Below are 24338 nucleotides of genomic sequence, written 5' to 3' on the forward strand. Positions count from 1 at the left end.
CACAAGTCATCCCACAAACACGATGGTGTTCTCCATTTTGCTCTATGACCCGCATAAGTAGGAGACTCGTCTGAAGTTGGTACCGTCGATGTGCCAACTTCTGTTTCGTAGCGTCTGAACCGTTTTGGCTACAAACTAATGGGACCCAACTGTGGAAAGGGGAGGTTCTCATGAACATGATGGTGTTCACTGTTTTGCTGTATGCTGGGGTGGAGCATGTGGAGCGCCCCAGAGTCTGGTGAGAGAGCCTGGTCCTAGTCTTTCTCATCAGACTCTGGGGCACTCCACCAGCTAACCTGGTCCTAGTCTCTCTCACCAGACTCTGGGGCACTCCACCAGCTAACCTGGTCCTAGTCTCTCTCACCAGACTCTGGGGCACTCCACACGCTAACCTGGTCCTAGTCTCTCTCACCAGACTCTGGGGCGCTCCACATGCTAGCCTGGTCCTAGTCTCTCTCACCAGACTCTGGGGCACTCCACCAGCTAACCTGGTCCTAGTCTCTCTCACCAGACTCTGGGGCACTCCACACGCTAGCCTGGTCCTAGTCTCTCTCACCAGACTCTGGGGCACTCCACACCTGGTCCACACGCTAGCCTGGTCTCTCACCAGACTCTGGGGCACTCCACACGCTAGCCTGGTCCTAGTCTCTCTCACCAGACTCTGGGGCACTCCACACGCTAGCCTGGTCCTAGTCTCTCTCACCAGACTCTGGGGCACTCCACACGCTAGCCTGGTCCTAGTCTCTCTCACCAGACTCTGGGGCACTCCACACGCTAACCTGGTCCTAGTCTCTCTCACCAGACTCTGGGGCACTCCACACGCTAGCCTGGTCCTAGTCTCTCTCATCAGACTCTGGGGCACTCCACACGCTAACCTGGTCCTAGTCTCTCTCACCAGACTCTGGGGCACTCCACACGCTAACCTGGTCCTAGTCTCTCTCACCAGACTCTGGGGCACTCCACACGCTAGCCTGGTCCTAGTCTCTCTCATCAGACTCTGGGGCGCTCCACACGCTAGCCTGGTCCTAGTCTTTCTCATCAGACTCTGGGGCGCTCCACACGCTAGCCTGGTCCTAGTCTCTCATCAGACTCTCATCCACACGCTCATCAGACCTGGTCTGGGACTCTGGGGCACTCCACACGCTAGCCTGGTCCTAGTCTCTCTCATCAGACTCTGGGGCGCTCCACACGCTAGCCTGGTTCTAGTCTCTCTCACCAGACTCTGGGGCACTCCACACGCTAGCCTGGTCCTAGTCTCTCTCATCAGACTCTGGGGCGCTCCACACGCTAACCTGGTTCTAGTCTCTCTCACCAGACTCTGGGGCACTCCACACGCTAGCCTGGTCCTAGTCTCTCTCATCAGACTCTGGGGCACTCCACACACTAGCCTGGTCCTAGTCTTTCTCTTCAGACTCTGGGGCACTCCACACTCTAGCCTGGTCTCTCTCATCAGACTCTGGGGCACTCCACACGCTAGCCTGGTCCTAGTCTCTCTCACCAGACTCTGGGGCACTCCACACGCTAGCCTGGTCCTAGTCTCTCTCACCAGACTCTGGGGCACTCCACACGCTAGCCTGGTCCTAGTCTCTCTCACCAGACTCTGGGGCACTCCACACGCTAGCCTGGTCCTAGTCTCTCTCACCAGACTCTGGGGTGATCCACACACTAGCCTGGTCCTAGTCTCTCTCACCAGACTCTGGGGCGCTCCACACGCTAGCCTGGTCCTAGTCTTTCTCTTCAGACTCTGGGGCACTCCACACTCTAGCCTGGTCTCTCTCATCAGACTCTGGGGCACTCCACACACTAGCCTGGTCCTAGTCTCTCTCACCAGACTCTGGGGCACTCCACACGCTAGCCTGGTCCTAGTCTCTCTCACCAGACTCTGGGGTGATCCACACGCTAGCCTGGTCCTAGTCTCTCTCATCAGACTCTGGGGCACTCCACACTCTAGCCTGGTCTCTCTCATCAGACTCTGGGGCACTACACGCTAGCCTGGTCCTAGTCTCTCTCACCAGACTCTGGGCCACTCCACACGCTAGCCTGGTCCTAGTCTCTCTCATCAGACTCTGGGGCACTCCACATGCTAACCTGGTCCTAGTCTCTCTCACCAGACTCTGGGGCACTCCACACGCTAGCCTGGTCTCTCTCATCAGACTCTGGGGCACTCCACACGCTAGCCTGGTCCTAGTCTCTCTCACCAGACTCTGGGGCACTACACGCTAGCCTGGTCCTAGTCTCTCTCACCAGGCTCTGGGGCACTCCACACGCTAGCCTGGTCCTAGTCTCTCTCACCAGGCTCTAGGGCGCTCCACCCCAGCTGGGGCACAGCGGCTGTGAGAAGAAACTAGCTTTTTCCCGTATTCACAAAGCGCTCAGAGTAGGAGTGCTGATCTAGGATCAGGTCCCCCTGTCCATATATAATCAGATTCATCATGATTTAAGACCAAAATTAGACCCTAGATTCCTACTATGAGACGCATTGTGAATATGGGCCCTGATCTCAGGTATGTGCTTTAACCTACTGAGGCACATGCAGTACAGATACATGAAGTTGAAACGGCATGATAACAATATTCAGATGGGTTGTTTTTACCTGCTGATCTGGGACCAGGCTACAGTAGGTCTGTGCAACAGTGACTTACAAATCTGTTATCTTAATTTGATCACTCTGTCACAGAGAATTTCCCTGCGCAGCAGGACATACAAATTGTAGTTTAATTGTATTTAAGGTTTAAAAAGGCTTCTAAAGTTTGTCATTTCCACTTTAACATTTCAGACTTGATTTGCCCTTACAAAAAATATGTCAACCCCTACAAAAATGATTGTAAAAAGGTATGGAATAAAGTTAAGGGGATACTTGGTACATCTATCTAATCATGCCCATCTAGTGTGGAGGTTGACGGGATAACAATAACAAAACCATCTGATATTGCCAATCAAGAACATGTATTTACTGAGCGATAATATAAACACCCATTCTTCCAAACAAGCTATTGTTCATTGGATTGGTGATCATATCATGAGCAAAAAAACTGCTATTTTAGTCTACCAATGGTGTCAGTAGAAGAGGTGTTAAACCTGTTGAAGTCATTACCTGATGGTAAATCTACAGGATATTATTTTATGGACAATTCTTTTGCTTCACTATGCTGCTCCCCAGATTACAGCTCCACTGAAATACACATTGTATTGGTCACTGGACAAGGGGACATTTGCAAATGTATGGAAGCATGCTAAACTGTGTCCAATCCCGAAAGACAGCAAACCTGCTATTACTCCTGCCAATGGTCGACCAATTAGTCTACTCCCTTCACTCAGTAAGATATTGGAGTGTATTGTGAGTAGACAAATATGGGAGTACATGGAAAATAATGGTCTGATAACAGCCAATCAGCATGCTTATTGCAGAAACCATTCCACTACCACTGCATTGGTTGACATGACTGACCAGTGGCTCAATGCTATGGATAATGGCAGGTTTGTGGGTGTACTATTTTTAGATTTCAGTGCAGCATTTTATTTAGTGGATCATTAAATATTTTTGACAAAAGTATTGCATTATGGGTTTAAGAAGGCAGCATTGAAGTGGGTACAGTCATATCTAACTGACAGGAAACAGTCCATCTATATCAATGGGTCATTTTCTACGCCTCATGATTTAAACTGTGGTATACCACAGGGCAGCATCCTTGGGCCACTTCTTTACTTAATATACACCAACAACCTTCCTTATGCCTTATCTGAAACTCAAGTTACTATATTTGCAGATTATACTACAATTTATACAGCAAGACAATCGGTTCAACGGGTACAGCAAGATTTACAAGTAGATCTGGGAAATATCAGGGAGTGGGTTTGCCGGAACAAACTTATTTTGAACACCAAGACATCCAAGGTTATATTGGTCTGTTCCACCAGGAAAAGGCCAACACAGCATAGGATACAATTAAGTATGGGGGAGTACAAATTGAGGAAGTGACAGAAACCAAACTACTAGGGGTGCAGCTAGACTACCGCTTATCATGGTTGTCAAATAACTAATCTATGTAAAATATATATATTTAAAAAAACTGCATGCATGCATGATCAGAAGGAAAGCTAAATATTTCCCTGGAAGCATTAATAAGCTAACAACCCAAGCATTCATTGGAAATGCATCAGAAAGTGAAATTAGGAGGCTGCAGATTGCACAGAACAAAGCAGCAAGGACTGTTTTAAGGTGGAGATATGGTTATTCTGTTGTAGTCATGCTCAATGCTCTTGGTTGGTCATCAATCAACTTATTTTATTTCACAATGTACACCATTTAAAGCGGACAAACTCTATTCACAACAGTATTCAGTTGGTAATAGATAGACATTCAGTAAATACTAGAAATATATTATCCACCATCTACAGTTAAAGTCAGAAGTTTACATACACTGTGGCCAAATACATTAAACTCAGTTTTGAACTATTCCTGACATTTTAATCCTAGTAAAAAATCCCTATCTTAGGTCAGTTAGGATCACCACTTTATTTTAAGAATATGAAATGTCAGAATAATAGTAGAATGAATTTATTTAAGCTTGTATTTCTTTCATCACATTCCCAGTGGGTCAGAAGCTTACCTACACTCAATTAGTATTTGGTAGTATTACCTTTAAATTGTTTAACTTGGGCCAAATGTTTCGGGTAGCCTTCCCCATGCTTCCCACAATAAGTTGGGTGAATTTTGGCAAATTCCTGTCGTGGAAATTTCCTATATTACCAAATCATGAGAGAGCAAAACCACACACAAGTCAGAGTTATCATAAAGTCCATCTTTAATTATATGAGCTTCACCATAGCCCTGTGACTCTCAGATCAATTCAGCATCCATAAATGAATTCTCTGAGAGTGCTTACAAAACGGTCCTTAGTATCATGTATAGCCAAGACACACCCATCAAAACTCACATGACGAATAACAGATCTTAGGAACATTACACAAAGAACCTTTTACCAGAAAAAAAGAGTATCCCATTTATAGCATTAGCTATAAATCATCATTCACTTTGGTCTCCTAAACGAAGCTTTTATCTCGTTCTTGGTACCACTTAGGACCCAGACATTACCTCATCCAATGGCATATATCAATTGTCAATTTCTAGATACTCCCATAAAAAATACAACCCCTCCTAGACAAGCTTACAGAGAGAAGTGACTGGCACACAGACATTGTGGAGCCACCTAACTGGTTCCCCATTAATCACACCATCCCTTCACATGGTTTAGGAATAGTTACAGACACATTCACAGATAAGACTAACCCGCCCTCTCCCCTCTCTGGGCCCAAGTAACTTTGCCCACATAAGCATACTTATGAAAATTAATAAAACATCTTATTTATCAATGTTACCTAAAGGATTCTGATTCTGCCACGACATTCCTCCTGACAGAGCTGGTGTAACTGAGTCAGGTTTGTAGGCCTCCTTGCTCACACACGCTTTTTCAGTTCTGCCCACACATTTTCTATGGGATTGAGGTCAAGGCTTTGTGATGGCCACTCCAATACCTTGACTTTGTTGTCCTTAAGCCATTTTGCCACAACTTTGGAAGTATGCTTGGGGTCATTGTCCATTTGGAAGACCCATTTGCGACCAAGCTTTAACTTCCTGACTGATGTCTTGAGATTTTGCTTGAATATATCCACATAATTTTACGTCCTCATGATGCTGTCTATTTTGTAAAGTGCACCAGTCCCTCCTGCAGCAAAGCACCCCCACAACATGATGCTGCCACCCCCGTGCTTCACGGTTGGGATGGTGTTCTTCGCCTTGCAAGCATCCCCCTTTTTCCTCCAAATATAACAATGGTCATTATGGCCAAACTGTTCAATTTTTGTTTCATCAGACCAGAGAACATTTCTCAAAAGTACGATCTTTGTCCCCTTGTGCAGTTGCAAACCGTAGTCTGGCATTTTTATGGCAGTTTCAGAGCAGTGGCTTCTTCCTTGCTGAGCGGCCTTTATAGGACTCATTTGGATATAGATACTCTGGTACCCGTTTCCTCCAGCATCTTCACAAGGTCCTTTGTTTTTGATCTGGGATTGATTTGCACTTTCCGCACCAAAGTACCTTCATCTCTAGGAGACAGCACGCATCTCCTTTCTGTGCGGTATGGTGGCTGCATGGTCCCATGGTGTTTAAACTTGTTTACAATTGTTTGTACAGATGAACATGGTACCTTCAGGCGTTTGGAAATTGCTCCCAAGGATAAACCAGACTTGTGGAGGTCTACCATTTTTTTCTGAGGTCTTGGCTGATTTCTTTTGATTTTCCCATGATGCCAAGCAAAGAGGCACTGAGTTTGAAGGTAGGCCTTGACATACATCCACAGGTACACCTCCAATTGACTCAAATTATGTCAGTTAGCCTATCAGAAGCTTCTAAAGCCATGACATTATTTTCTGGAATTTTTCAAGCTGTTTAAAGGCACAGTCAACTTAGTGTATGTAATATTCTGACCCACTGGAATTGTAATAGTGTATTATAAGTGAAAATAATTGTTGGACAAGAAATGTGTAGAGTGGTTGAAAAATGAGTTTTAATGACTCCAACCTAAGCGTATGTAAACTTCCGACTTCAACTGTGTGTGTTATCCAGACTGAGCAATAAAGAGAGCAATAAACAAATGTAATTATTAATCTGAGCAAACCAGAAACATGTCAGTGTATATATATTCGAACAATACTTTAGAACCATTTAAATATAATAAATTGGAAGGCTGTGCAGGACTTTGGTAGATGAATGAATCAATCTATCCTTTCAGACTGTTAGAGTATTTATCTGGTCAATATGTCAGTGTATTATGTCTGTTTGTAACAGTGTGGTATACCTGAAAATGTGATTGTATTATAAATTGTCTTTTGGGAGATTAGTCCAAATAAGAACTAAAATAGATCCTAATAAAATTTCATTTCTCTCTCTCTCTCATTCCTCTCTCTCTGTCGGTCTCTCTCTCATTCATCTCTCTACCTCCCTCCCTCCCTCCCTCTTTCCCTCCCTCCCTCCATGTGGCCAATCTCCCTGTTTTGCTGTCTGTTCAGGCTTCTGAGGGATCAGTGTTCTGAGTCAGACTCCCTAGTGATCTGAGTGTCGTTCTGTCTGTATACCAGTCATTCTCTGGGGCAGACAGACAGATGGCCTGACGTCTGGGCTGAGACACAGGGGCTTAGCTGTAGATGACTCACCAGTACAGCTAAACACTTCCTGGGAACTGTCTCTTCATTGACCAATAATCACACTGGTAATTTACCTGACCCCCCCCCCCCCCGCACTCTCTCTCGGTCTCTTGACCCTCCATCTCTCGCGCTCTCCCTTTCTCCCTCGCTCTCTCTCTATCTCGCCTTTCTTTCCTACCTGTTTCCACAGAACTAAAGATATGTGTCCAAAGCAACAGCCATTATTTAGCCTTGACAGATGTATTGTGTCAACCAGGATGGTTGCATTTATTACATTTCACACCCCTGTTTCACTCGCACATGTACACACACACACACACAGACACACGCAGGAATATTTGAATTATCCTGGTCGAGTTTCAGGTCCATGGGCATGATACCCTATCTGTGGTTTTATCTCAGTACATGGAGGGACAATGATTGCAGTATAACTCCGCACGCACACGTCAGTGATAAGGAGGAGGTGACGTCATGGCTCCCATGATGAGGAGGAGGTGACGTCATGGCTCCCATGATGAGGAGGAGGTGACGTCATGGCTCCCATGATGGGGAGGAGGTGACGTCATGGCTCCCATGATGGGGAGGAGGTGACGTCATGGCTCCCATGATGGGGAGGAGGTGACGTCATGGCTCCCATGATGAGGAGGAGGTGACGTCATGGCTCCCATGATGGGGAGGAGGTGACGTCATGGCTCCCATGATGGGGAGGAGGTGACGTCATGGCTCCCATGATGGGGAGGAGGTGACGTCATGGCTCCCATGATGGGGAGGAGGTGACGTCATGGCTCCCATGATGGGGAGGAGGTGACGTCATGGCTCCCATGATGGGGAGGAGGTGACGTCATGGCTCCCATGATGGGGAGGAGGTGACGTCATGGCTCCCATGATGGGGAGGAGGTGACGTCATGGCTCCCATGATGGGGAGGAGGTGACGTCATGGCTCCCACGATGGGGAGGAGGTGACGTCATGGCTCCCACGATGGGGAGGAGGTGACGTCATGGCTCCCACGATGGGGAGGAGGTGACGTCATGGCTCCCACGATGGGGAGGAGGTGACGTCATGGCTCCCACGATGGGGAGGAGGTGACGTCATGGCTCCCACGATGGGGAGGAGGTGACGTCATGGCTCCCACGATGGGGAGGAGGTGACGTCATGGCTCCCACGATGGGGAGGAGGTGACGTCATGGCTCCCACGATGGGGAGGAGGTGACGTCATGGCTCCCACGATGGGGAGGAGGTGACGTCATGGCTCCCACGATGGGGAGGAGGTGACGTCATGGCTCCCACGATGGGGAGGAGGTGACGTCATGGCTCCCACGATGGGGAGGAGGTGACGTCATGGCTCCCACGATGGGGAGGAGGTGACGTCATGGCTCCCACGATGGGGAGGAGGTGACGTCATGGCTCCCACGATGGGGAGGAGGTGACGTCATGGCTCCCACGATGGGGAGGAGGTGACGTCATGGCTCCCACGATGGGGAGGAGGTGACGTCATGGCTCCCACGATGAGGATGAGGAGGAGGTGACGTCATGGCTCCCACGATGAGGATGAGGAGGAGGTGACGTCATGGCTCCCACGATGAGGATGAGGAGGAGGTGACGTCATGGCTCCCACGATGAGGAGGAGGTGATGTTATGGCTCCCATGATGAGGAGGAGGTGATTGTTGATAAGGAGGAGGTGATTGTTATGGCTCCCATGATGAGGAGGAGGTGACGTTATGGCTCCCATGATGAGGAGGAGGTGACGTCATGGCTACCATGATGAGGAGGAGGAGGAGGTGACGTCATGGCTCCCATGATGAAGAGGAGGTGACGTTATGGCTCCCATGATGAGGATGAGGAGGAGGTGATGTCATGGCTCCCATGATGAGGATGAGGTGACGTTATGGCTCCCATGATGAGGAGGAGGTGATGTTATGGCTCCCATGATGAGGAGGAGGTGATTGTTGATAAGGAGGTGGTGATTGTTATGGCTCCCATGATGAGGAGGAGGTGACGTTATGGCTCCCATGATGAGGAGGAGGTGACGTTATGGCTCCCACGATGAGGAGGAGGTGACGTTATGGCTCCCACGATGAGGAGGAGGTGACGTTATGGCTCCCACGATGAGGAGGAGGTGACGTCATGGCTCCCACGAGGAGGAGGAGGTGACGTCATGGCTCCCACGAGGAGGAGGAGGTGACGTCATGGCTCCCACGAGGAGGAGGAGGTGACGTCATGGCTCCCACGAGGAGGAGGAGGTGACGTCATGGCTCCCACGAGGAGGAGGAGGTGACGTCATGGCTCCCACGAGGAGGAGGAGGTGACGTCATGGCTCCCACGAGGAGGAGGAGGTGACGTCATGGCTCCCACGAGGAGGAGGAGGTGACGTCATGGCTCCCACGAGGAGGAGGAGGTGACGTCATGGCTCCCACGAGGAGGAGGAGGTGACGTCATGGCTCCCACGAGGAGGAGGAGGTGACGTCATGGCTCCCACGAGGAGGAGGAGGTGACGTCATGGCTCCCACGAGGAGGAGGAGGTGACGTCATGGCTCCCACGAGGAGGAGGAGGTGACGTCATGGCTCCCACGATGAGGAGGAGGTGACGTCATGGCTCCCACGATGAGGAGGAGGTGACGTCATGGCTCCCACGATGAGGAGGAGGTGACGTCATGGCTCCCACGATGAGGAGGAGGTGACGTCATGGCTCCCACGATGAGGTGATGATGACGTTATGGCTCCCACGATGAGGAGGTGATGATGATGTTATGGCTCCCACGATGAGTAGGAGGTGATGTTATGGCTCCCACGATGAGGAGGAGGTGATGTTATGGAGGAGGTGATGTTATGGCTCCCATGATGAGGAGGAGGTGATGTTATGGCTCCCGTGATGAGGAGGAGGTGATTGTTATGGCTCCCGTGATGAGGAGGAGGTGATTGTTATGGCTCCCGTGATAAGGAGGAGGTGATGTTATGGGAAAGGCCAGCGTTGTCACAGGTGACCCAAACAATGGTGTGTCTCTTTTGTTGTAGTAAGTCTTGGAGGTGGGGTCTGGGAAATTAGGAAATTGTGAAGCAAATTGCAAAATGGCCTCTTGAGAGAGAGATCCTGTATGCATGTCGCTATGTTACTGTCCTCGTGTGTGACTGAGTGTGCTCTTATGTGCATACACTTGCCTTGTCGGATAGTGCACAAGTTTTGACCAGAATGACACCTTAGTCCCTAAATAGTGCACTACTTCAACCAAATGAAATTGTATTGGTCGCATACACATATTTTGCAGATGTAATCGCAGATGCAGAGAAATGCTTATATTTCTAGCTCCAACAGTGCAGTAATCCCTAACGATACACAATAATACACACAAATCCAACAGTGCAGTAATACCTAACAATACACAATAATACACACCAATCTAACAGTGCAGTAATACCTAATAATACACAATAATACACACCAATCCAACAGTGCAGTAATACCTAATAATACACAATAATACACACCAATCCAACAGTGCAGTAATACCTAATAATACACACCAATCCAGAATGACCCCCTATTCCAGTTATAGTAAACTGCTTTTGACCTGAACCAAACCCTGAATTCATTACACAGACCTGTAATTGGATGGAGACCACAACAAATTACCATAGGAAGGCTTTTCCCATTTCCTCTGACTCAAGATCTCCAATAGGGACAGGAAGCTGGTGAAAGAGTGTGTGGAGGGTAGATTACATTGAATCCTGTGTTGTCACATGGTGTTACAGATAACATCCTGTGCTGTACGGCTGCAAGGTGATTTTGCAGTGTTGTGATGACGAGATGGGGATCTCACTTGTGCAGCCCTAGTCTGTCTCCCACCTTTAACTGTGTGTGTGTTAGGTCAGGAGGTAAACAGCATATTGAAACGGATTGACTTTACACAGGGTTGGCTCTAGGATACTCGTACCCGCAACCCTTCGTTTGCCAGCTCCCTCCCCACCAGATTCTCCTTCAAATTCAGGATTTTCACCGACGACCCTCTGGCTCCTAGCCCGCTGCTCTAACCTCTCTGCCGCTAGGGCTAAACCCAGTGAAACGGGACCCACCAACATGACTACTTTCCCTGGCCGCTCTCACTCTTGTTTACCATGACAACTGTGGGAGGGTGGGGCGTGTCCAGTGTGTAGGACAGGGTGTGTGTGTGTGAGTATATCTCTAGCCACCTGTCACTTGTGCAGGTCTGTTGTTATGCCAGGTGTTTCTGGGTGAATGAGTTCCCAAGACCCATACTGCACACTGGCTGCTATGTCACATGTAAGCAACTGAGTCAAGCTTTCTTTGATTGAAATCTTCAATGAATCAATGCTCTTTTTTTCTGTGTTCTCCTTACAGATTCATGTACCTAGATTGATTTGAGCTGCAGGGACATTGTATGATCATATGAAATGTAATCAAGATAAATACCAAGGTCCATTTAAGAGATATGGCTCAAGGACCCAATAGCATGCATGTCTTAGTTCTAATGAACTACACACACATCATCTCAATACTCATCCCAACAATAAATCCAATGATAATCTTTCCTCTGTATCTACAACAATGTCATATGTTTCAGTGCACACATTTTAAAGAACGCTATTATACTTCAGTCTACAGTAGATAAACTACTTTGGTAATTCAACACATAGTGGCATCCATTTTACACGTCTTTGTTTTTGTCATTGTTGTACCAAGTATTTACAGGTTAGTGCTATCCGGGATCATTGGGACATCCCGACCCTAAACCCTAACCTTAACCCTTACCATTTTACATGTCAACTTCAATGGGGTAGGGACGTACCAACGATCCCAGATAGCAAGGATCAATATTTACTTCAACTCACTCTGCTGTATGCTCATTGGTCTCCCATTCAGTTCCATTTCCAATCAAATCAATAGAACTGTATTGATTGTAAATATTGACAGTTGCCAGCCACAGAAACAGTGAAAAGGAGTAGAGAGAGATCATAAACTTAGCCATAATGACAAAGTTATCAGAGCCATTCACACCCACATAGATCAGAGTCTCTGATCCCTGACCTCTGAGTGGCCCATGTCTGTGATGGAAGATAAGACACACAAAAGAAGGTTGTGTCATTGTCTGCACGCTCTTTGTTCACTCCCACTAAACATTTTTAATTCAGCATTCAGCGATACAAACTAAATGTTTCGACTGACCTTGTTCAGATCCTGTGCCAAGTTTTTAAATGTGCCTTCAGATAAGACTCCTAGGCTGCGTTTACACAGGAAGCCCAATTCTGATATTTTTGACCAATCACATCAGATCATTGCACATCAGATCTTTTTCAGAGCTGATCCGATTGGTCAAAAGACCAGTTAGTGCCAAAAAGGCTGCCTATGTAAATGCAGCAAAAACCACACAAAACAAACTCATACAAACTCAGTGTTTCGACTGACCTTGTCCAGCTCACCTGCCTAGTTTGAATGTACTTTCAGACTCCTAGACACACAGTATATCTTGCTGCTGCTCGTCCTTAACCCTCATCTATTATTCTCTGTCAGCATGTCTGCTACTGTCACCTCCCTAGCCCTCATCTATTCTTCTTTGTCAGCCATGTTAGATAATAAAACCCATTCCATTCCCTTGTACAGTATCCCTACAATACCTCTCTGTATCTCTGTCTCTACCTGCCACACAGAGATTAGAACGTCCAGCCAGCCTATATCTCTGCTCCTCTCCTCACAATGCCCTTTCACTTCCTGATACCTACGGTGCAAGGCAGCTCTGATTGGCTGAGCTATGACTATGTGGCAAGACACGACTGTGTGATTGGTCTTTGCAGTGAGGGGAGAGCATGCGATTGGTCAGTGCAGCAAGATATTTGCGTATGATTGGTCGTTGCATATTTGCGTATGATTGGTTGTTGCAGTTGAGATAACAGCATGTCATTGGCCTGTTGTATTGTGCAGTGCCTGGAGACGCTGAGGTCAGGGCAGATGGACATGCAGAAGTTCATCGCCGAAGGCTGCAAGGAGGCTCTGCTGGAGGAGAAGAGACGCTTCTGCTTCCTGGTGGACAAACACTGCACCTTCTCCTATCAGATCGCTGCCTTCCACGACAAGGTATTGGAACTATGCTACAGTGCCTCCTAGGTTCTAAGTCAGTAGAAAACCTGAACATGATTTCAATCCATTAAAATGATGGGGGTTTTAAGGGGATGTGGGCTAGAGACTAGAGGCTAGGAGTGGAATTGGAACCAGATCGCACTGACTATTTCCATGAATTTACCATAACCACCATCTGTGTACCACGTTCATTATACAAATGTCTAGCGGGGTACCAAATCACAAATCCAAGGCTCCCATTCTACAGTAACTATTATGACTGCTGCTGTTCCTTCTCTGACCCCAGGCCAGAGACATGCTTTTCGGGAAGCTGCCCACCTGGCAGGACAAGTGTGGCGATGCCACCAACGTGCCCGAGAGCGTGATGTCTATGATTGAGGGTCTTCGCACCCCAGTGTCCATCACTCCCCAGGCCTCCCCCATCTCCCAGAGACACAGTAGGGTGAGAAGGCAGTCACTCATTCATTAACCATTTAGAAAACAATTTATTAATTAGAATATCTAATTCTGATTCAATGTGAGAGAGCGAGAGAACACAGCACAGATACCTTGGGATGACACTATGGCTTCACTGATTTAATCATAATAATGAAATGGTAAAAACCTACTAATGTACCACTACCAGTGGCAGGTTAACTACTAATGGACCACTACCAGTGGCAGGTTAACTACTAATGGACCACTACCAGTGGCAGGTTAACTACTAATGGACCATTACCAGTGGCAGGTTAACTACTAATGGACCACTACCAGTGGCAGGTTAACTACTAATGGACCACTACCAGTGGCAGGTTAACTACTAATGGACCACTACCAGTGGCAGGTTAACTACTAATGGACCACTACCAGTGGCAGGTTAACTACTAATGGACCACTACCAGTGGCAGGTTAACTACTAATGGACCACTACCAGTGGCAGGTTAACTACTAATGGACCACTACCAGTGGCAGGTTAGCTGCTAATGTACCACTACCAGTGGCAGGTTAACTACTCATGTACCAGTGGCATGTTAACTACTCATGTACCCGTGGTGGGTTAACTACCAATGTACCACTACCAGTGGCATGTTAACTACTAATGTACCAGTGGCATGTTAACAACACATGTACCACTACCAGTGGCATGTTAACTACACATGTATCACTACCAGTGGCATGTTAACTATGCATGTACCCGTGGTGGGTTAACTACCAATGTACCACTGCCAGTGGCATGTTAACTACTAATGTACCAGTGGCATGTTAACAACACATGTACCACTACCAGTGGCATGTTAACTATGCATGTACCTGTGGTGGGTTAACTATCAATGTACCACTACCAGTGGCATGTTAACCTGCCACTGGTACATGAGTAGTTAACATGCCACTGGTAGTGGTACATTGGTTGTTAACCCACCACAGGTACATGCATAGTTAACATGCCACTGGTAGTGATACATGTGTAGTTAACATGCCACTGGTAGTGGTACATTGGTAGGTAACCCACCACGGGTACATGCATAGTTAACATGCCACTGGTAGTGGTACATGTGCTGTTAACCTGCCACTGGTACATGAGTAGTTAACTACCAATGTACCACAATCAGTGGCAAGTTAACAATGCATGTACCAATGACAGGTTAACTACTTATGTACCACTACCAGCGGAAGGTTAACTGATAATGTACCAGTGGCAGGTTAACTACTAATGTACCACTACCGGTGACAGGTTAACTGCTAATGCACCACTACCAGTGGCAGGTTTTAACCACTAGATGGCAGGTAGCTTAATGGTTAGAGCGTTGGATTAGTAACCGAAAGGTTGCAAGATCGAATCCCCGAGCTGACAAGGTAAAAATCTGTAGTTTTGCCCCTGAAACAGGCAGTTAACCCACTGTTCCTAGGCTGTCATTGTAAATAAGAAGTTGATCTTAACTGACTTGCCTAGTTAAATAAAGGTACAAAAATAATAATGTACCACTATCAATGGCAGGTTAACTACTAACAACTGTACATTCTAGCACTCATACTATCCCCTTCCTGTGTTCCACTTCCTATGGTCAGAGCAACTCCATATTCCGGGACACAGTTCCACCCCCTGCCCCGGCACTGAAGGCTCAGACCAGCCCATTGGCCAGTATGTTCACGCAGGACACACCCACAACAAACTCAGTCACCAGAGAGACTGAGAGTGGCACAGGTAATGTGTGTGCGTGCGTGTGTGTGTTCGCATGTCCTCCCCGCTGATCGCTGGTGTGTGTGTTTGTTTGTGGGTGCATGCATGGACCTGTGTACATGTCTGTGTATTAACCCTTCTCTCTCCAGACTACAGGGACAATGGAGGGGAGGAGAGTGGCGGTCTAGGTCCCAGGTCAGTGTCTGTGGCCACAGGACTCAACAACATTGTGAAGAGACCCAGGGTCCGCACCATCTTCCCCCACACCTCGGGGACCAACTCTACGCTGCTCAGCTTTGACGAGGGAGACATCATCACCCTGCTCATACCTGATGAGAGGGACGGATGGCTCTACGGAGAACTGGAGAACACCAGGCAGTAAGTTAGAGGGACACATACGGTGATGCACACACACACACACACACACACTAGGGATGGGCAATATGGCCATAATAACATATTATTTTTCACATTTTTGATGGTATTTTCTGTTTTTGATTAATAAAAGTTCTATATTTGCTTTATGAGTAGTGCGTAATGACAACACATATATTCTAAATGATTTCAATGGGTCTTTCTCCATTTGGATTGTTTTATACTGTTCAATACAACTTCAACCTAAAATCATTTAGTATTATTTTCCATCCATTTCTGCATTCCCTGCACTCATTTGAGATCATTTCCACACTGTCACAATATGGGGGGAAATACTAGGCCCTATATTTAACCAAATGTTGCAATTGCGATTTAGTTCAAAACCCTTGGGCAAACTTTTGGAATCATGGAAATAGAATGTTTATTATAATTCTATGGTTAGAATATAAATAATAGTGGGCATAATAGTGTTGTTGACATGACAACAAATGAAAATGCCATGGATGAGTTATTGTGACAGGATAGGAACCAAAGTGATGTTCAGTGTTTCCTAGGGGACCATATGATCTTTGGCTACATTAAAACTTTATTCATATAGCCAACATATTCATGCTTTGCCTATTCCTCTTTGATTTAGAAGATACTGTTGCACAAACAACATGCTGATTTAAGCCTCCACCAGTCCTGGTATCAGGCTGTATTAGCTACGTTTTCACTGACTCAGTACTTTCATTAGCTCGCCAGCTAACTAGAAAATACAAACTAGCTGTTGGAGATGTAAGAAACTAATATTGGAATTATAGAACGCTTGTGGATTTATATTAAGATCAAAGTGGAAACAACATTGTTGCCATCAACATTGTTGCATGTGCTGCATTGACCATGCAGACTGAACGAAAGTGTCTCGTGGTCAAGCAACAACAAATGCGCTCCTTGAGTGAAGGGTTGGGACATGTCGCAAAGCAGCATGGAGAGAGAGAGAGCAGAGAGGGATGACTCAAGTAGCAGAGTAAACAATAAAAATGAACTTTACATACGGCGTATCACATTTAACAAACCAAACATTCAAATACTGTTATAGAAGGTAAAGTAAAAACCCAAACTGTTTTGTGCATCAATACCTGCATATAGTAAAATATGGTAACCGCCCAGCCCTAACGCACACACATGCATTTATACACACACCGCCAGCTGCTGTGTGCATGTGGTAGTTCCGGTCCTGATTAGATGTTGATTTGATTGAGCTTCCCTTAACTGGACCACTCCAGGTGGGGCTGGCTGGGCGCCGTGCTCTGGGATCGTTAAGAGCTGCCTGGGAGCCGGCACACACTGGGGAATACAATCAGCACATGGCTGGAGGCAGAAAGACACAGAGGAGACAGGAAGGGAGGAGTGGGGGGAAGGAAGTAGGGAGAATCACAGCCAAATGAATCTCTGATGTTTTGCTGAATCAAGGCTGAAGATGAACTTTCTAAAGGTGTTGTATTCCTGACGTGATGCTGTACATGTTCTTTACAGATTCTAGAGATGATGGACTCTTATAGTGTCAAAAGCAGTGCACTAAATCGGGTGGCTTTTGGGAATATGGTGGCTTTTGGGATGTTACCTAGATATGTGCCATTGATACAGTGTAGGGTTCTTGTGGAGGTCCCTGCAGTGTGATGTCATTGAGTTGATGAGACACCTATCTGTCACACCTCAGCCAGAGTGATGGATCTGGGTCAGTCACCTAGCAACACACACTGATAACATCCACATGTATCCCTCCACCACCATAGTGTGATGAAGAGTGTCATGGACAGAAATGAAATACATTTAATTAATATCCTGTGAAAACATGAATAATTAATCATATTCATTATGTTCACAAGGCTATATGACACAAATCTGTCATATATGATTATTTGATACCCTTTGAGACCGTAGACTGAGAGAATGAGAGACATGTGACTGAAATGTTGGCCTGGTTCCAGATCAGGTTAGTGAAATGTGATCACTACCTGAACCCTACAGCATGGTTCACTGTGGTGCTTTTAACAGGGAAGCTGGAAGTTGATACAGTACCCCAGCCTTTATGTATTCTAGTTAAACACTGGCCACACCCAGCTGCCCATTCTGAAACCCAGTGAACAAATGGACAAATATGAACATTTCTCACTGTTGTATTCTAGTTAAACACTGGCCACACCCAGCTGCCCATTCTGAAACCCAGTGAACAAATGGACAAATATGAACATTTCTCACTGTTGTATTCTAGTTAAACACTGGCCACACCCAGCTGCCCATTCTGAAACCCAGTGAACAAATGGACAAATATGAACATTTCTCACTGTTGTATTCTAGTTAAACACTGGCCACACCCAGCTGCCCATTCTGAAACCCAGTGAACAAATGGACAAATATGAACATTTCTCACTGTTGTATTCTAGTTAAACACTGGCCACACCCAGCTGCCCATTCTGAAACCCAGTGAACAAATGGACAAATATGAACATTTCTCACTGTTGTATTCTAGTTAAACACTGGCCACACCCAGCTGCCCATTCTGAAACCCAGTGAACAAATGGACAAATATGAACATTTCTCACTGTTGTATTCTAGTTAAACACTGGCCACACCCAGCTGCCCATTCTGAAACCCAGTGAACAAATGGACAAATATGAACATTTCTCACTGTTGTATTCTAGTTAAACACTGGCCACACCCAGCTGCCCATTCTGAAACCCAGTGAACAAATGGACAAATATGAACATTTCTCACTGTTGTAATCTAGTTAAACACTGGCCACACCCAGCTGCCCATTCTGAAACCCAGTGAACAAATGGACAAATATGAACATTTCTCACAGGGATTTGTATGGAGTCAATGATTTGTCCATTCAGAGGCCTATGATGAGTATCTACCTTATTCTACCATAATGGCCTCCCTTCTATCTCACCACCTGTTAGACAGCTATAGAGAGGTTGGAGATACAGAATCCTGAAGAGGGGATTCTATTAAGCTGCTGCATGATGGAGTGGTGTGTAGAGAAGCAGGTTCCAGGGGATCGTGTACTTCAGTGTGGACGTCAATGTGTTAGGAGTGTCTGAGGGTTATTCAGGGGCCTGTAGGAAAAAGCTGAGGAGATGGGAGTGTAATCACTTGTCTCTCTCTCTGTCTCTCTCTCTCTGTCTCTCTGTCTCTCTGTCTCTCTCTCTCTCTCTCTCTCTCTCTCTCTCTCTCTGTTTGTCTGTGTTCCAGGAGGGGATGGTTTCCATCATCCTATTGCCGGGCATATTCAGAGCCAATAGTGAATAACAACAGGTAAGGGGACCACTCAAGCAGGCAGGCGCACACACACACACACACACTTAGGTTTCTTCCAGACTTGTCTCAGTGCTTCCTCTACTCTCCTAGTCTGATGACCTTTGCTGATCAGAATGCCCTCCTCTCTCTCCTTCATTCTTTCTCTCTTTTCTCTCTCTATCTCTCCCCCTCTCTCTCCACAGTGTGGGGGCTCCTCCCATGCGCAGTAAGAGCGTGGTGAACCTGCTCCACCAGGACACAGAGACAGATGATTCCTCCATGGTCCTCCCCCCTCCTGACTACAGCGACTTTCCCAAGAGGAGTGTCCTCCCGGGCAGCAAGCAGCACTCGCCCTCCCTCTCCACCTCCTCCGGCTCTTCTGTACACACGGTCAGTCAGAGCTACACACTTGCTACCTGACCAGAGCTGATACTAAGTACTATACAGTTACTAGCTACCTGACCAGAGCTGATACTCAGTACTATACAGTTACTAGCTACCTGACCAGAGCTGATACTTAGTACTATACAGTTACTTGCTACCTGACCAGAGCTGATACTTAGTACTATACAGTTACTTGCTACCTGACCAGAGCTGATACTAAGTACTATACAGTTACTAGCTACCTGACCAGAGCTGATACTCAGTACTATACAGTTACTAGCTACCTGACCAGAGCTGATACTTAGTACTATACAGTTACTTGCTACCTGACCAGAGCTGATACTTAGTACTATACAGTTACTTGCTACCTGACCAGAGCTGATACTTAGTACTATACAGTTACTAGCTACCTGACCAGAGCTGATACTTAGTACTATACAGTTACTAGCTACCTGACCAGAGCTGATACTTAGTATTATACAGTTACTAGCTACCTGACCAGAGCTGATACTTAGTACTATACAGTTACTTGCTACCTGACCAGAGCTGATACTTAGTACTATACAGTTACTAGCTACCTGACCAGAGCTGATACTTAGTACTATACAGTTACTAGCTACCTGACCAGAGCTGATACTTAGTACTATACAGTTACTTGCTACCTGACCAGAGCTGATACTTAGTACTATACAGTTACTTGCTACCTAACCAGAGCTGATGCTTAGTACTATACAGTTACTTGCTACCTGACCAGAGCTGATACTTAGTACTATACAGTTACTTGCTACCTGACCAGAGCTGATACTTAGTACTATACAGTTACTAGCTACCTGACCAGAGCTGATACTTAGTACTATACAGTTACTAGCTACCTGACCAGAGCTGATACTTAGTACTATACAGTTACTTGCTACCTGACCAGAGCTGATACTTAGTACTATACAGTTACTAGCTACCTGACCAGAGCTGATACTTAGTACTATACAGTTACTTGTTACCTGACCAGAGCTGATACTTAGTACTATACAGTTACTTGCTACCTGACCAGAGCTGATACTTAGTACTATACAGTTACTTGCTACCTGACCAGAGCTGATACTTAGTACTATACAGTTACTAGCTACCTGACCAGAGCTGATACTTAGTACTATACAGTTACTAGCTACCTGACCAGAGCTGATACTTAGTACTATACAGTTACTTGCTACCTGACCAGAGCTGATACTTAGTACTATACAGTTACTTGCTACCTAACCAGAGCTGATGCTTAGTACTATACAGTTACTTGCTACCTGACCAGAGCTGATACTTAGTACTATACAGTTACTTGCTACCTGACCAGAGCTGATACTTAGTACTATACAGTTACTAGCTACCTGACCAGAGCTGATACTTAGTACTATACAGTTACTAGCTACCTGACCAGAGCTGATACTTAGTACTATACAGTTACTTGCTACCTGACCAGAGCTGATACTTAGTACTATACAGTTACTAGCTACCTGACCAGAGCTGATAGCTAGTGATGGTATAGTACTAAGTACCTGACCTTATCTGCGGTTCTGGATCATGTCAGTCCTTCTCCATTGTCAGTTGTGTAAACAGGAGAGTTGGCTGATGTTTACATGTGCTTCCTGTCTGCACATAATGTTTATTTTTCTAGCACCTATATAACACCGTAACAATACTTAATAAACTCTTAATAACAGCACTTACTGATTACAAGCCACATCAAACCATTAGCACATCCTAATTCCCTAAAGGTTGTCTATACAGTATTTGATGCCTCCTCATATTTGTGAAACCTGTATTGGATAGGATAAGATAAGAGGATAAGATAAGGTAGGATAAGATAGATGTTACTGTATGGTACAGTATAACAGATCATAGCATTGTATAAGACCGTGGATAAGAGGATTTCCCCTTGAGCCAGTATAGTAATACAGTATAGTAATACAGTATAGCAATATAGTATAGTATAGCAATACAGTATAGCAATACAGTATAGCAATACAGTATAGCAATACAGTATAGCAATACAGTATAGCAATACAGTATAGCAATACAGTATAGCAGTACAGTATAGCAATACAGTATAGCAATACAGTATAGCAGTACAGTATAGTAATATAGTATAGTAATACAGTATAGTAATATAGTAATACAGTATAGTAATATAGTAATACAGTATAGTAATATAGTAATACAGTATAGTAATACAGTATAGCAATACAGTATAGTAATACAGTATAGTAATATAGTAATACAGTATAGTAATATAGTAATACAGTATAGTAATACAGTATAGCAATACAGTATAGTAATACAGTATAGCAATACAGTATAGCAATACAGTATAGTAATATAGTATAGTAATATAGTATAGTAATACAGTATAGTAATATAGTATAGTAATACATTCCGGACTGTTGGACACCCTTGCTTCTGGGAGCCTCTGCGTCTGGGAGCCTCTGTCCCACTAAGGGGCTGCTGGGCTGCGGTAGAGTAGGACAGGGCTGGGCCTAGCCTGCAGGTTGTTTAAGCTAAAATACAGTAGTTTTGAATGACAGAAGTGTTGGCAATACCTGCAAGTGTAAAGTAGTTACAATGCATTGTGGGTCACGCCATGCGTGTCTAATGCTCAACCTACACTCGAGCAATGCTCTCAACTAACTCTTGCTTTTGCATGTATTCAAAGCCATCAGTCAAAGTTGTGGGTTTTCAAAGTGCAAAAGGCCAATCCAAGGTTGTTTGTGCTTCCCGATCCTGGCTGAATGGAAATTCATGGTAAGAAGCCTAGCCACTAAACACCTGCTGGCGTTGGTTTGGCTGAAGGAGACAACAGAGAGACTCTGTATCCTGTTTAAACTTGTGCAAGCTCTAACATGTACATGTGTGTGTTGATGTGAGATGAGGATGAGAAGATAACTCTGGTCAAACCACTCCTGTTTTCCCTGTGCAAAATGCTACATAGAACCAAGCAAGCAGTGAAAGTCCCAGTTAATGTGAAGCTATGCAGGATCCCTCCATCCCATTTCACTAAAGCAGAAACAGCTATTGAGGCCAGACTCCTTAAACCCCCGAAAAGACATGGAGAAGCCCTGCATTGTGTTCAGTTGGTCCTGGGGCCGCCAGTTCCTCTTCGATGAGACATGTGATTTAACCCTCGCTACCCTGGCTCTCCTTTCAGTGTAATGTCAGCACCCAGAATCACATCTCCCACTACTCCATGACGTCCGTCACAAGAGACTACTTTTAGTGTAATTTCAGCACCCAGAACCACATCTCCCACTACTCCATGACGTCCGTCAGCACCCAGAATCACATCTCCCACTACTCCATGACGTCTGTCACAAGAGACTACTTTTAGTGTAATGTCAGCATCCAGAATCACATCTCCCACTACTCCATGACGTCTGTCACAAGAGACTACTTGAGTGTAATTAGCTGTACCTACAGTACAGGCTAGACATCCCGTTCATCACAAACACTAGAAATAGCGACAGGAGGGAACATAAGCTGCTGCCCTCGTGGCTGTACAGGTCAGTGGTGACCCAGAGAGGGCAGGTTGTAGTTTGTGATGTTTGGCCCTCCTGTGTGAGAGGTTGAATGGAGAAGTCTGGGAAAGACAATACACTTCTCAACTTCTCTTTTCTTTCACTGCGGTGAAATATTCATTAGGCTACACTCTGCTGTGTCCCGAGTCCGGCCGTGTGTGTGAGCACGTGCGCTGTGTGTGGGTGTATGTGGCCATTATTATGCCTGGCTATCAGTGTACACTGAGTGTACAAAACATTGAGAACATCTTCCTAATATTTTGCCCTCAGAACAGCCACAATTCGTCTGGCCATGGACTCCACAAGATGTTGAAAGCGTTCCACAGGAATGCTGGTCCATGTTGACTCTGAAGCTTCCTACAGATATTTTTTTTGTCAAGTTTCCTGGATGTCCTTTGGGTGGTGGACCATTCATGATACACACAGGAAACTGTTGAGCGTGAAAAACCCAGCAGCGTTGCAGTTCTTAACACAAACCATTGCGCCTGGCCCCTACTACCAAACCCCGTTCAAAGGCACTTACATTTTTTGTCTTGCCCATTCACCCTCTGAATGGCACACATACACAATCCATGTCTAAATTGTCTCGGGGCTTAAAAATCCTTCTTTAACCTGTCTCCTCCCCTTCATCTACACTAATTGAAGTGGATTTAACAGGTGACATCAATGAGGGATCATATCTTTCACCTGGTCAGTCTGTCCTGGAAATGTTCATAATGTTTTGTACAGTCAGTGTACATACATCTGGTGGCACGGCTCCAGCCCAGCCTTCTATTGGATTCCACTCTGGGTGAACCTGACACCTGGAACCTGACACTCTCTCTTTCAATGTCTCTCCCTCTGTCTGTCTCGTTCCCCCATCTCCCTCCCTCTTTCTCTCTCCCTCTGTCTTTCTGGTGTGGCCCCCCATCTCTCTGGCCCTCTTTCTCTCTCCCTCTGTCTCTCTGGCCCTCTTTCTCTCTCCCTCTGTCTCTCTGGCCCTCTTTCTCTCTCCCTCTGTCTTTCTGGCGTGGCCCCCCATCTCTCTGGCCCTCTTTCTCTCTCCCTCTGTCTCTCTGGCCCTCTTTCTCTCTCCCTCTGTCTCTCTGGCCCGGCCCCCCATCTCTCTCCATCTCTCTCTGTCCCAGCCCCCCATCTCTCTCCCTCACTGTCCCAGCCCCCCATCTCTCTCCCTGTCTCTCTGTCCCATCCCCCATCTCTCTCCCTCTGTCTCTCTGTCCCAGCCCCCCATCTCTCTCCCTGTCTCTCTGTCCCATCCCCCCATCTCTCTCCCTCTGTCTCTCTGT

General features: G+C 46.0%; 1 protein-coding gene across 1 annotated transcript in view; it reads left to right on the top strand.

Moving 5' to 3' along the window:
• baiap2l1b (BAR/IMD domain containing adaptor protein 2 like 1b) overlaps positions 1-24338 on the top strand; it is an 81233-nt gene that overhangs the window by 37512 nt on the left and 19383 nt on the right. Inside the window, exons 7-12 of the mRNA XM_064986969.1 lie at positions 13138-13290; positions 13580-13735; positions 15340-15475; positions 15601-15829; positions 19067-19129; positions 19315-19501. Coding sequence (XP_064843041.1) covers positions 13138-13290; positions 13580-13735; positions 15340-15475; positions 15601-15829; positions 19067-19129; positions 19315-19501 — 924 coding nt within the window. The remainder of the gene's footprint in view (positions 1-13137; positions 13291-13579; positions 13736-15339; positions 15476-15600; positions 15830-19066; positions 19130-19314; positions 19502-24338) is intronic.

This window comes from Oncorhynchus masou, chromosome 14 (genome assembly GCF_036934945.1).
Source record: "Oncorhynchus masou masou isolate Uvic2021 chromosome 14, UVic_Omas_1.1, whole genome shotgun sequence".
In the NCBI taxonomy this organism is placed as follows: domain Eukaryota; kingdom Metazoa; phylum Chordata; class Actinopteri; order Salmoniformes; family Salmonidae; genus Oncorhynchus; species Oncorhynchus masou.